Source organism: Streptopelia decaocto (genome assembly GCF_964273445.1).
Source record: "Streptopelia decaocto genome assembly, chromosome: 2".
Classification (NCBI taxonomy): Eukaryota; Metazoa; Chordata; class Aves; order Columbiformes; family Columbidae; genus Streptopelia; species Streptopelia decaocto.
Window position 1 is genome coordinate 90,695,819 of NC_138655.1, and position 14,152 is coordinate 90,709,970.

Consider the following 14,152-nt stretch of genomic DNA (forward strand, 5'->3'; position numbering starts at 1 on the left):
ACTGTAGCGAAAGCGATGGGAAGTACCACACGTGCAGCGCCATACGCAACGCCTGTGCACTTTGTAACCACGTGTATTTGCAAACATCCAGACCCTGCCTTTGGTTAGACACAGTATTTGGACCTCTTGTTCCTCTGCTGATATTCCAGGTGCTGTAAAACTTCACATCCTTCAGGTTTCGCCAGCCGGATGGATGACTGACCCCAGCTGGGATTCAAAACGCATAAAGAGGAAAGTTTTCTGAGGGAAAAAAAAACAAAAAACACCCCCCCCCCCCGCATACACACCAAAAAACCCAGAAACAAAAACAACAGCAAAAAAAAACCCAAACAAAACCAGAAGCTGACTTCTGCACACGGAGCCGCGGACTCCTGCCTGCAGCTGCTGTACCTGGTGAGGCGCCGGGCTGGCAGGAGGAGCAGGAGGAAGATGCACAGACATTTCCACGGCCAGCGGAGAGCCGCGATGATTCCCTAAAGCCGGCAGCGCGGCACCGCCGGCTCCGGATGCGCTCCAGCCCCGTGCGCGCTGCGCGGCCGCGCACGGCCGCCGGCTGCCGGGGGGGGGACACCCGGACACCCGGTTCGGAGTGCGGCCGCCGAGGCCCGCCCGGCGGAGCGGCGGGACGGCGCGGGGCGCCGCGTGGCACCTGGTGGCTCCCCCCGACTCCCTCCTCCCGCTTCGGGACATCCCGCTGCCGCGCTGCTGGTGCGCGGCGGGGCGGGCGAAGGAGGGAGGTGGGGGGTAAAGTTGTGCCGAGTTCTCTCCTTAGAGCCGCCCCTCCCTCCCCGCGACGAGGGCGAGATAGAGATGCTGTTTGCAACAGGCTGCTGCTGCTGCCGCCGCGGTAGCGCGTCCCCGGGAGAGGAGCCCGAGCGACACGTGATGTGTCTCCTTATCAGGGTGCGCGGGGCAGCGCGGGGGCGGGCAGGGGGCGGGGGCGCCCGCGGAGCGCGGCGCGGCGGGGTCCCTAACCGTGCCCATCTCTCCCCTCCAGGGAGGCGCGGAGGACGGGAAGTTAGCGCGGAGTTGATGAACTTTGCACATCCACAGAAACGCCATTTTGATTCCTTTTTCCGGAACAAGTTTGCAGCTCCCTCCCGTGCGCGCTCCCCCCACGGCGCGCCCCCGCGCCCCCCCGGCGGCCCATCCTCCCGGCATGTCGCGGCGCAAGCAGCCCAGCCCCAGCAAAGTCCGGCGTAAGTACCGCGGCGCTGCTCGGCCGCCGCGCTCCCTCACAAAGGGCAGGAGCGTGCCTTAACTCCGGAGGGATTTTTTTTTTTCTTAAGCGGGGGGGGGGGAAGAAAGAGGAGGAAAAATAAACTTCTGGGAGGGGGCAGGCGCTGGGGTCAGGACGTTGCAGCGTGTCGGCTGGTCTCGCGACTTCTTTAAAAAATGAAATGCTTGTTGTGGGGGGGGAGGAAAAAGTTTCCTTTTAAAAAAAAAAAAAAGAGGAAAAAAAGTTTGGCTGGCAGCGGTGGAGATGATGATGAGTTCGTGCAGCCTCCCTCTTCCCTTCCCCCGCTCCTCCCTCTCCTCTCCTCCCTCCGCGGCTCCTGTTTTTTTTTTTTTTTTTTTCCCCTTCCCTGTTGCAGACTTTCTACCAACCAGCAGCACCAGCCGCGGCGTTTTGCCTTCAGGACCTGATGCTCATCCATATTAAACCGTCTGAGCTCAGGAATCCGGCCAGATCATCCCCCCCTCCTGCTGCAAAGTTTATTTTTAACCAGCCACCGCCACAATTTGGATGGGGCTGCGAGGAAGCAACATCTTCTAGCCCGGCTCGCCCCCGTCTCCCGAGCCCGCAGCCGCTTGCCTTTTAACTTTTCCTTCGGGCTTATTTTCCTGCCGGCGGTGGTAGCGGGTCCCGCGGCGGCCCCTGCCCGCTTTTCCCGGCCGGGAAGGCCGAGCCGGAGCTGGGAAGTTGGGATGAAGGCGCCCCTTCTTCGCAGGTAGAGCAGGCTTGCGCCGCGCATCTCTACGCTGACTTTCCGCCCCCCCCCATCCCCCCTCGGCGGAGCCGACCGGCCGTGCCTGCCCTTGGCACCCCGGTACCTTTCCCCTCTCCTCTCTCCTCTTCTTCTTTATTTTTTCCCCTTTCCTCCTCTTTCTCCACCTACCCCCGCCCCGGGGTAGGGACGTGCGTGTCCTTTCCCGTGCCGGCCTGCGCGGTGGTGGCAGGGGAACCAGGCGGGGGGGAGGGGGGCTGCGCTGCCCCCCACGGGTCCCCCCAGTCCCGCTGCCTTTGTGCGGTGCCAGGGACACATCCCTACGCGGCGGGGCCAGCGGCGGGCACGGACGCCCGGGCGGCGTCACCACTACAGGAAGGAGCTGGGCAGCATCCGAGGTAGGGGGGGTGGGTGAAAGGGGGGGTCCGTGGCCGCCTTCGCCCCTTTCACCCTCCGTCTTGGCGGGGGGAGCGGTGGAGACCCCCCTGCAGCGGCGGTGTTTGGGATAAAAACAAAGTTTCGGGCCGCCAGCGCCGCGGTGCCCGGTGCGGATGGGAGCCAGCCGCGACCCGTCTCTCAGGCGACTGCGCTCCCCATCGCCGTTGCTACGGGCCGGGACCCCCCCCCCGGCGGCTCCGCGGGGCCTCGGTGAGGATGCGAGGCAGATCCTCCCACCCAGTCATCATGCACGGGGCTGGCCTCTTCTTCCCCCCCCTTCCCCATCCTCCGGCGGTGCGGGGGGCGCGGGCCGGGCCGGGTGCGGTTCTTGTTGGGCAGAGCCGGGTCGGGCCGCGCTGGGCCGGGGAGCGTGGCGCGCCGAGATGCTGCAACTTTTTTTTTCAGCAGAGGAGGGAGGGCGGTGGATTGAACTTTGTCATGTCGCAGATAAGTTTCCTCTGGCTTCTTCTCCCTGCACTTCTCCCCCGCCTCCCCTCCGCACGCACGCTGGCCTTTTTTTTTTTTTCCCCTGCTATTTTTATTTTTTTAAACTTTTTTCCCCGGTCTCCAATATCTTCGCCTGCTCGGCATCCTCGCCAGGTTGCGCAGGAGGAGGAGGAGAGGGCTTCTCCTGGCTCAGCACATTTCCCAGCTCGGCTGCGTGCCCCGCGGAGGCCCCGGCACCTCCGCGCCTCGCCGCCCTCCCACGGCCGCGCCGGGGTGTCCGGCCCGGAGCTGATGCTCTGGTCCTGCCCGCCGAGGAGACAGCATCCTGCTTAGGAACCACTGGAATGATTTCTGGAGGGAAAGCCGAGGGGGGGGAAACACAACCGTCCGGTTTTAATCCCGACTCCCTGTTTCACCCATCTTCTGTTGTAGATAAGATTAAGAGTGGTTACCTATTTGAGAAAGTAGTTAAATGTCTAGTTCAGTGTGATTTGGGGGCAGTGGTGTAGGAGAGACAGCAGATACAGTTGATGTTTCTTACTGTTCCAACACAGACTCCAGCCCTGTGCCTTGGAAAAAAAATTGCTTATTAACAACAGGAGCAGTTGCTAAATAACGCCGTCTTGTCACCCTTGCAGCACACAGTAGACAGCTGTTACGATGGCTGAAGTTTTTTCGTTGAGGTCTGTCGTTTTGACACAAGCACCAAGTTTTGTTACCGCAGTTCCTGTTTTCCACAGGGTCAGCGTGCGTGAAAGGGATGCAGTGACTCAGGGTCAGGCCAGCCATATTTGTTTTAGGTTTTAATTTTCTCTTTGAAGACTTAAGGGTATATAGTCTTTTCTTGGTGTGCCTGCATAATGCCTATTAGCCTTAACGGGAGTCGGGTACATCCAGGGAAGAATAGGCCTTTTGTTTGTTAGAAACCCAGAAACAGCATGAATCCATCATCCAATCAATCAGAGGACCAGGGCTCTCCCTCACCTGCCGGCAAAGACACATCCAGCCTCCTCTATTGCTACAGGGCAGCTGTGCTCGGCCCAGTGCGGCCTCTTCTGCTCCTTCACCTTCCTCCTCCTCCTGGCAGCTGTATTTGGAACTGACTTCGTATTGTGTAGTTGGAAAAACACCATCCTTAAAGAACAATCGAGTAAACTTTTCTTCTGCTCTAATTTCTCATGCAGCTTCTAGTTGTCAAACTGTTGTTTGTCCACCAGTAATGCCAAGTTACGTAGCCATCCTTACACATTTCTTTTAATAACTAATGACCCTGAAAAATATATATATTTGGCTTGATATTAAGATAGAGTATAACAACATGTTTGCTGATTGTTTTCTGTTTTTTTGTTTGTTCGTTGGTATTGTGGCTTTGTTTGTTTGTTGGGTTTTTTTTTCACTCGGACCTGGATGTTTCAAGCTTTATTTGCTTGCGTATTTCAGTGTAGTGAAACATCTTATTCTGACTCAGCTCACCCAGGTTGTATGCCCATTCTTAACTCTTGACAATATTCAGTGACCCTCTGACCAAGTGGCTTTTCTTTTTGGTTCTGAGTGTCAGGAGATTCTTGAAGTACCAAAACTGGGAAGGCTGAATGTCATCTGTTAGTAATATCGATAATCTCCTTTGGTACCAAAGGCAAGTGCAATGTTTCCCAAGGCATACAAACATTGACTTTGGTAGTGCCTTTCTCAGTCCTTAAGGATTTTATCACTTTGCCTGCATTGAAGTCACACCGCAATCATAAGAGTAGCCTGACTTTAGCCTGTGAAAGTTTCTTCTTAAGCAGAAATAGTTTGTATTGCTCTCAGTGGGATTTCTAATTTAAATAAAAACTGTTCATGTTCTTACATTGCATAGATTAAAAACATATAGATAAATCCCTTTGGTTATGTTCATTATCCCTTGTAAAAGTAGGTGGTGCTTAGAAGGTCATAGGATAAGTGTTGCTAAGCAGCTAAACAGAAGGATGCTAAAATTAACCTGAGTGTTTTTGTAAGGGATTCACTTTTTAAGAGGCGATAATTTTTATTGACTTAAAATACTATTTTTGATAGTAAAACATACAGGGGGAAAAAAACCCCACACAACAAAAACCTTAAATGCATGAATAAAGCTTTCCAGGGGACTGTGTCGAGTATTCAAGTTAACCACATACAGAAGTAATTCCATCCTTCCCCAGTATGCCTAAATTTTGCCAGCATTGGCAAAATCTTGATTTGTGGCCTTTGCAAATGTCCTTCCAGAGTTATCTGTTGCTCCAAGAGCATCTGATGTATGTTGGATAGCAGCCTGTAGGGACGGTCTTGGGAAAAAAGAAACTGCAAAGGTTCCCCAGGAACAGGCAGAAAACAAGTAAATCCTGTTAGTCTGTAATCTATGCATGTGCAGAAAAAGCCCCTTTTAACTTTTTGATGAATGATGTCTAAGTTTGGAAATCTGTGTTTTAGGTGTACACTCTTAAAACATGTGAAATCATGTCTTCTTCTTTCAGTGCAATAAAGGCTGTTTTAAAATGAGTGTATTATTGGGCCATGTTACTGGACCAGTTTGAGACGGCTGCCTTGAGGATGTGGTAGCTTCTTTCTTGGGAGATAATTGTTTGTAGAGGAGGATGGTTCCCATGAAGGCAGTGAGAATGCCTGTTGCTCTGTATCTTTCTTTTACCTCCTTTCTGAGTTCAAGCAAGATGGTCAGTCATGGGATTACAGCTTTAAAATACGTTTTTTCAAGAGTATTCTGCAGCTTGGAAAGGGGCCAGGAACTGCTTCGTGTTCTTTTGAGTACAGCTTCATCGTGGATGGAGTGCTCAGGTACCCTGCAGCTCTGCCGGGAAGTGTCTTGAGGAGCAGATGTAAACTTTGAGGGTGAGAAGAAATCGCTTTCTGAGACCATGCAACAGTTCGCTTCTTATTTTGGGGTGGGAGATCTGAGTCGCCAAGTGGTTGTCCAGCCGTTAAAGCAGATTTTCTTTGGAGAGGTGTATGAAGAATCCTTTCTCTGTGCGTGTTGTTTGTGGTTTGTTTTTTTGTTTTGTTTGTGTTTGTTTGTTTGTTTTAGTATCCTACATAAACTGGCATCTACGGGAGCTGCAGCACCCCCCACCCCCATTTAGGAGCATCTTTAAAGGCACTGATTTCAAAGGCAAGACTTAAGGTATCTTTGGAAATGCTGTGCCTGTGATACACTGAAAAGTTAGCTGTTTGTGTGGAGCCAGCAAGGGCTTGAAACTTGCAGAACTTTGCCAGGCCAGGTTTGGTTATCAGCGTTTGATTACAAATGAAACTAGGTGAGGTTGGCTGAGGTGGGAAGTGCTGGCTCTGTTCTGGGGTACTTCTGAACAGGAATTTCAGGAGCATTGCCTCTTTGTTCTTCCTCAGTGCAAGAAATCTGATGATGGCTTATCTTTGATGTCTGCCAGTCATGGTGTTTTTCCCACCTGAAGGTGTTCCCTCTACCCCACCCTGCCCCTCTGTTTTGAATTGCAACATTTGAGGGCCAGTGACTTAGAAGAGCACCAGTACCAGAGCATCTTGTCCCCCTTCCCTCAGAGCAGGGTGACAAAAGCTATTTAGAGCCTTATTATGAAATATTAAGAGTACAAATAATTGCTAGCTGTGGCATATGCTGTGGTCTCCTGTTGGGTGGCGTGTTTGTGTTGTGCTAGAAAAGGATCAGAACAAGGAAAATGGCCTGGACTAAAGGAAAAAGAGCCACTTGAAGAAGGGACACTTGGGTCGTGGCTGTGCTGGTGTTAAACCTGTTAGAGCAGCCTCTTGCAGTCAGAAGGGAATTGTCCTGATGTAACTGAGTACTGCCTGGACCTGTGCTTCCTTTAGAAACCACACAGGCGTTCTGGTGTATCCTGCTTTTTTTTTTTTTTTAATAGTGGTATTTCAGCTTTCAGGTTGGCCAGCCTAGCAATCAATAAAGGTGGTTGCCTCTGAATAGGTGCTTTACACAAAAGAAGTAGTTGGTGGGTGGAGACTGTTTATTCAGAGTGATTCAACTAAGTAAGGCCAAGAGAATCTGAATACCTCTTTAAAGATGCAGAGAAAGGCAGCTGTTTTAACAACAGGATTCACCTGCAGAGTCCCAGCCATCCACAGAGGTGCTACAGCAAGGGAGAAGAAAAGTTGTCAAAATCCCCCAGGGGCGTTGTTAGGCTCCTGAACTAAAATAGGGATTCCAAGGACCATTAGAGAGGGAGGCCTTTTGGGCCCTGATTACCTCCTTCATCTCCTTTGGCTATCTTCCCATAAGAAACATGTGGAATGCACCTTTCAGATTCCACTGTTTTCCTGCACCTAACTTTCCTGAGCAAAAACGTTTTGTGTTTAATCTTGTTTAATTATTTACTTATTTGATCTCAGGATTTCGAGATTTCTTTTTCCTTTTGAAGAAGACGTTCCCTCATCTTGGTGTCTGAAGTTTCTTTGAAGATCCATTTCCACGAAGGATGTTATTTGTGTAGAGCTCTCAAAAAGTGTGGGAGAACTGCTTGCACACAGTGGCCAAGTGACTTCCCAGTGTAATTTCTGTCAGCTTTGGAAATGGCATTTTGACTTTTAAGTCGCTCTGGGTAAAATGTATATTAAGCATCTTAGACATTTGCTATGCTGGTGTGCCCGAGTGACTTGCCAATTCAGTTCTAAAACATGAATGTATTTCATGGTTAATAGTGGAAGTGCCAGCCTCTGATACATATAAGACTTTTCCACATGTCATCTCCTGGTGGATGTTTTAGCAGGTGTTAGCATGTGCTTTCTTGAAACAGCACAAATGTACTCATAGGTGTTTCAGGCATGTGTGGCCGGCATCATCCATCCTTTGAAAATGGAGGATGATCAGCCGTTGACAAACCTTTTTTTAGTTAGTTTAGTTATGTGCTTCCTTTCTGAACATGAGGGAAGCAGCATATTCACGTTGAAGTGTAGCTGGCCTTTGCTTTTATCGTGCATGATTAGCTGGCTTTAACTTGAGCCCTTGTTAGTCCCGTTTCGTACAGCAGGTGATGTCAGTGTTCAGGTGTATCTCCCTGGGAGTGCTTTGCTCAGAGCACTTGCATCACAGCAATAAATTCCATTCCCGTGTTCAGGCCATGCTCCTTCACACTGCTAACGTTACGGCTCGGACAAGAGAGAGCTGCTTTGGATTTTGCACCAATAAACAGCAGTACTTCCTTGTATTTCCTTTAGGGAGCAACATCACTTTTAATTTGGACCACTCACAGCTTTGGGTGGGGGAAAGAGCCTAGTTTAAGTTCCTCTTTTAGTTACAGAAAATGCACTTTCTTCATTTAATTGAGTTCATGATGTATCATTGCTCTTAGTGTTTGCAGAACATGAGAAAAAGCCAGGACATGAATACCTGCGTGCTGTTCTTCATTCGTGGGTGCATTTTTTTCTGATGTTGATTCAGTCACCTCTGTATTGAGGACAACAGGTGGCTGTGGCGTCTTATGCATGTGCTTGCCTGCTTGTCCCCTCCTTCTCTGCAAAAGCCTTAAGGTACCCTGAATTGGTGTTCACTCGGATAACTTGCAGAACAACTCACGTATTTTGCTGTCTATACATCCTGATGTTTTTGGATGGAAGGCCCAGGAAGTGGGGTAGAAGCCGGTTGTGGAAGAGATGTGGCTGGGTTACTAAGGGCTTCCGTTGGTGAGGTTTGACTGTCATTTTCCAGGGGAAGAACTATGAGTGCAATGACAAGTCCTTTTCTACAGAGATGTAACTTAGGCCTTGTACTTAGTTGGTTTGAAGGGTGGGCATCTTTTGGTCTGTTTTTCTGACAGCTGCAGGTACCACTTGTTCTTCGTCCTTATCAGGTGGCCCAGCCAGGTGTCACTTAGCTCATCTTACTACGTTTCCAAGTAAAGTTCAAAAGTATGGTCCTTGGCAGCTTCTGGAACAAGTCTTGGAGCAACTTCCAGCCTTTACAGCAGATAGGTGGCTTTTCTGCTTGGTAAGATCTCCTGGAAATCTTTGAACTGTAAGGAACCTGACTCCCCATGTTGCAAACGGGTAAAGAGGGCTGTATCACAGTGCCTCTGTTTCCCTGGCATAAACTCAGTTTATTGTTGGAAACTGTGCTTTTCTTTAAATAGTGACAAATTTATTTTCATATCAGTGCTTCCTACAGTTCTCCGTGGGAGAAATCTCCATCCTCTCTCTCCATTCCTCTCTGGTAAATGGCAGCATCCTTTTGCTGAGTGTGAAGTGGTCACCATGTTCAACCTAAACAGAGAGTGAATTTCTAGGGGTGGGTGAAGCAATCTGTACCTTGGAGTGGATGCCAGTTACCCTGGGAGGAAGCCATGCAGATTATAGGCTCTGCTGGAAGGAACCAGTAGATTCTGTAAACTCTGCATCCCCACTACCTGTAGTTGAAGGAATTCCCAATCTGTATTTGCAAAGCTTTTTGGAACTTGTAAGCTCTTTAATTCTAGTGACTGGAGATTTTTCCATGGTTCCCTTTTCCCTTGTGGAAAAAAAAAAAAAAAGAAATAAATGGTAAAGTTATTCATTTTAAATGCACAAAAGTTAAGGTGTTCACAGAGCAGTTAAGTGGGCCAAGGTGAACATAGATCATGCCCTGGTATGGTTGCTATTATGTGCTTAATAAATCAATAGATGTGTAACTAGTATGTAGAAGTGGAAAACGTGGCTTCATTTGAATCAACAGCAAAATTCTTTCAGGCTTCACTGGACTAAGATTTTATGTGGGGTACATACAGCTGAAAGCTCTTGAGCATTTATAGCATGAAAGATGCCAGGAAACTTTAAAAAACTGAAACACTAATAGTGTCTTTGTATTTTTCTGGTGCTTGAAATTCCAACAGGTGTAGTTACAAAGTCAGTGCATCTGTTTCAGGAGCTTGCTTGATAAATAGCAAACTGAATTTGAGATGTAATAGGCTATTTTGACTAAATTGTCTTCTGTCTTGATTTTGAGCATCGCTGAAACAGTGGGACCATTGCTGCATCCTTCTTCTAAATCCTAGAGGCTGCACTTTAACTTTCTAGTGTATATTTGCCCTGGTGAATGGGAGGAGGACTTGTCCTTCCCAGGCCTGCCCTTCGCTGCAGGAAATGGGGAATGTAGAGAATTCTCCCCGAGGATGGATCTGGGGCAGAGATGGCCCCTGTGTGTTTGGGGCCAGAGTTTTTATTTACACCATTGCGTAACTCTTAATCTCCATAGGAAAAGATGTGGGTGAGTAGATTCGCAGTGCCACTGACTTGCATGTGGCTGTGGTCTGCCTGATAGCTGACGTGTGCTAGAATTGCATAGGAGATGTACTGATGCCTGCCTGGGGTTGTCCTGGAGTATGGGGTGACCCTGTGCAGAAGGATCTGCTGTTGCCTGACTTTCGGCCTCGTGCCTTGACAGCCTCTCTCGTGCCTGCACTGTCTGACTTGTCTGACTCTTCAGTAAATGTTTCCCTTTGTGTGCTCACTGTCTTTTTCAAAACGATTGCTAAAAAGTATTTGGGCCAAAAATGATTTACAGTGGACAAGAAGATGCCAGCAGTATGTGCAAATTGCACGCTATAGTTCCTGTCCCAGCTCGTGATTCAAACAGAGCTGGACAGCCCAGTAGCACAGATGTGGATTATGAAAGTCCAGACTGCTGATTTAAAAATTTCCACTATTTCTGTTAATGGATGTTTATACGAGCTGCCGCGTCTGAAGACCCGAGAAATGAGCTGGTGGTGGTCGTCTTTGTTTAATTCCCAGTATACAGATGCCAAGTGTTATGCTTTGATTTCCTACACTGTAAACTCTTTGGGGCAGGGATCAGCATTCAATTACCAAGTTTTGAAAAGCCACCTAACACGTTGTGGAACTGACCTGCTCGGCACTACCTCAGTATAAATGTTTAATTATAACTATCTTCTTACCCCGTAGCAGAGCCTTTCCAGATATCAAGGTTGAGGCATGCTGGGAACCTGTGCTACTGCTGCTGAGGTGTCTGCGTATAAACAGCTTTGGTTGCAAGGCAGAATTTGGGCAGCCTAATTTGCACACAAGGGATGGATTCTTTTCTATTTTTTTTCTTTTTTTTTTTTTTCCCTAGGCAGTATAGATGCGAGTATATACACGTGTTCAGGTATCCATATTGATTAGTTTAGAAGCAAATACACTCCTAGCTTTAGTACATGTTTTAAAGCATCACAGTCAGACCATGTCCTTCTCTCTCCCTTTTGCTTTCGATCTGTATGTAAAAATGACAAATATCAAGGTTCTGAAACTTAGACATTAGAAGAAGAAACTGGGAATAGAAAGATGTCACCCCCACTCAATACGTCACCTTCCCAAGGCTGAAATGAAGTGCAGTTGCTGGCTCCTGCCTTTCACAGAGTAATCTACTTCTCTTGCCTTGAGTGACTTGTGTTGTAGCTTTAAACTGAATTCCTAAATCATCCAAACAGTGATCTATGTATCATTTGTTATGTTTATACAACATGAAAGCATATGGAGTAATGGAAACATCTAGAAATTAGACCTCCAGAGAAGACTCCCATTTTTATCGGGTTACTTACTTGGATTAAACCAACCCAAATTTAAAACACGTGGGCTCACGTACTAAACTAGTTGCATTTTCAGCACTCCAGGAGTCCATCTGGGAGTTTATCGGTGTGTTGTCAGTAGCCTGTTCCAGACAGCTTTGTAGGAGCAGTTTGGTGTTACTAAGGTTGGAATAAGCTGATGTCAGATTTTTGTCCACAGTGCATAGCAAGCAGAGGTCAAACACTTGTACAGCCGGTGATACTATGACTTGTTAAGAATGTACGCAGCAGGTCGCTTTTCAAAACATCTTTTGAAAAGCAGCCTGTGAGAGCAGTGCCATGTAGAAGAGACGTGCATCTTCCTCTGGCATCAGCAAATGGATGCATCCTATCGCACTGGACTGCTGAGCGTGTTTAGTCATGTTACTGTAATAAGCTCTGGGAACAGGAATGGGTTCTGCCCTGCCGCGCTTCGGGAAGATTTGAATGAATTTGACTGGTTTGTTACAGGGAAGCTCCTGTTTTTATCTGCTGCTTTTGTGCTGGGTACAGCAAAGGAAGGGGTCGAGTTTGTTTCTTGGCTAAATGGGGGTTTCTTTGCAGTTTAGGATTGCTAGCATTACTTAAATGCTTATCCCTTAGAAGAGGTGAAATGAAAAAAAAATTGTAAGTGACTGGCAGAATTGCCAGTGTGTCTGGTGCTGACAGTGTACAGATCTGCTTGGTTTCGAGACTCCTCTTTGCCCAGACAAACTATTAGGGACCATTCTCTTGCTTCCAGCCATAGCCTTCAGGCATCCCTATTTCCCCTGCCCTGGTGAATCATCCTACAACATATGCAGATGTACATTTAAAATGTGCTGTGGTAGGCTTTATTGTCTTTATACTTTTCTTTTTGTCTTAACACAGCTTAGCCTGATGGCTCTCAGGGTGTTTTGTAAATTTGCTGGGAGGGGTATGTGTGTATGTCAGAGGGAAGTCTCGATCACGCCAAGTACTGATCCTGCAGACACTTTAAACAGAGATATAATTCTACTTAAGTAGGTTGTCCCATTTAAGTCAAAATACTGGCATGGGCGAAAGTTAAGGGAAGTGTTTCAAGACTGGGGCCTGCGTTTAACTTTCAGAAAAAGTATTCCTGACACAAGCCAGAATCTTTAACCCGTCTGAGCTGCAGCTTCAAACTCATCTCGCTGACTTAAGTTCCTGACCTACTCGAGCAGGTATTGCTCGGCCCCAGCACGTCGCAGGTCTTGTGGCCCGAGAAGAGCTGGCTTTGAAGAGAGATGGCAAGAAACGTGGCCGTGGACCCAGACTCCTTCGACGTGCAGTGTCTGCAAGAGTTAAACGAAAGCACTCCAGCAGCTCATGTGCTCTCTCCAGTGTGTGCATACTTTCCTAATCTTGACATGGGGTCTGAGCTGCCGGCTCCGAGGGTGTACGTGAAGTTGGCTTGGCTGTCACCTCTTCACTCCCCGCATCTGGCTGTGGCTCAGCACAGGGACGCTCCCTGCCACCGGGGTTACCGGCTGCAGACAGCCAGCTGCCTAAAACCCGTGCCCATGGGGCTGTCTGGGCCAAAAGGTGCCCTGGTGCACCTCACCTGCCCCGGCCATGTTTCCTGCCCTTGCAGGGAGCACCGGAGAGAAGAAGAAGTGCTGCAGTGGCCCCTTGCCTGCATCTGGAAGATGTCTCGCACCCTCTTTGCGCTCTCAAGTTGTTCTGGTTGAGCTTTCTGCTGCTCTGCTATCATCATTTGGCTGGAGAACAGCTGCCTCCGAGAATGGGTCTGCTTTAAAATAGGGGAACAGCTGTACGGAGCGGGGCCTGCGGGCCAGTCTCCGATGCTGGCAGGCCATCCCCACACATGGGGAGAGGGAGGACAGAGCACGTGCTTTTTTTTCCTCCTCTAGGTGACAAAGTCCTAAGGGCGACTTGGGCCTCGGCTGTTCAGGAAGAAAAACTGCAGTTCCTTCACCCCACAGCACGCTGTCAAAAAAATTGCTAAGCGTTTCTGACCAGAAGCTGGAAATAAAAGCCACCTTTTTTTTTTTTTTTTTTTTTTTTTCCCGCTTAGGTTTCCTTGTAAAAGCTGCCAGTGGCCACCTCGCCCCACCCTGCAGACGTGTGGGTGGGAGAGGGGGTAGCCGGCAGGAGGGAACATCACCAAAAAGGCAGAGCGACTTGGCTCTCAGCCACACACAGGAGCAGGAACAGCTGCCTGGATGGCCCCCGGAGCCTCACTGATGTCAGCCTAACCAGTGCTCCTTAAAATGCTGCATCGCGTGTGGGGGACGAGGGGGAGCAGGGCTGGGAGCAGGTTTGAAGAAGTAAACAGTACACAAAAGGACCCCCGTCATTCTTTTTTCTCTCTCCTCTTGAAAACAGACCTCTGATTTTATTGGAATGGGAAGGTTTTGGATGAGTGAGTGGGAGTTAGGAGAAATTCATAAAAGTAGAACAAGTTACTGAAAGCAAGGAGCAGAAAGAATACGTGTTGTAAAACTTGTGTGTGTCTTCAGTGTGTCTGTTTGCTTGTTTTTTTTCCTTTTAAGAGGAGTGTGGCTAGGAACAGTTTGGTGCTGTTGGATAAATCTGTCAGTGCCATTCCCTTCTCTCTCCCCTATGTTGTCTCTGAGAATCTGTCACACTGTGACAGATCATACTGTCAGACATCATACTGTGTTTGGAAAGCGTCTGGCTTGCCTTGGGATGCCATATAAAATACGGCAGGATGTGGCATCCTGCGGGGAGCACGTCATGTGTGCTCGCTTGGCCTCCTGCACTTGCTTGAGCAGAGGAAGG

General features: G+C 48.7%; 1 protein-coding gene across 7 annotated transcripts in view; it reads left to right on the forward strand.

Annotated features, from left to right (window-relative positions):
• Positions 1–562: 562 nt before the first annotated feature.
• Positions 563–14,152, forward strand: part of RREB1 (ras responsive element binding protein 1) — a 126,706-nt gene continuing 113,116 nt past the window's right edge. For 4 of the 7 annotated variants that reach the window (XM_082045614.1, XM_082045612.1, XM_082045609.1 and 1 more), the window contains exon 1: positions 915–1,199. Coding sequence is in view for 3 of the 7 variants with exons in the window: in XM_082045609.1 (XP_081901735.1) it covers positions 1,160–1,199 (40 nt within the window). In the remaining 4 variants the exon portion in view is untranslated. The other 3 variants (XM_082045613.1, XM_082045616.1, XM_082045611.1) reach the window with 2 other exon arrangements.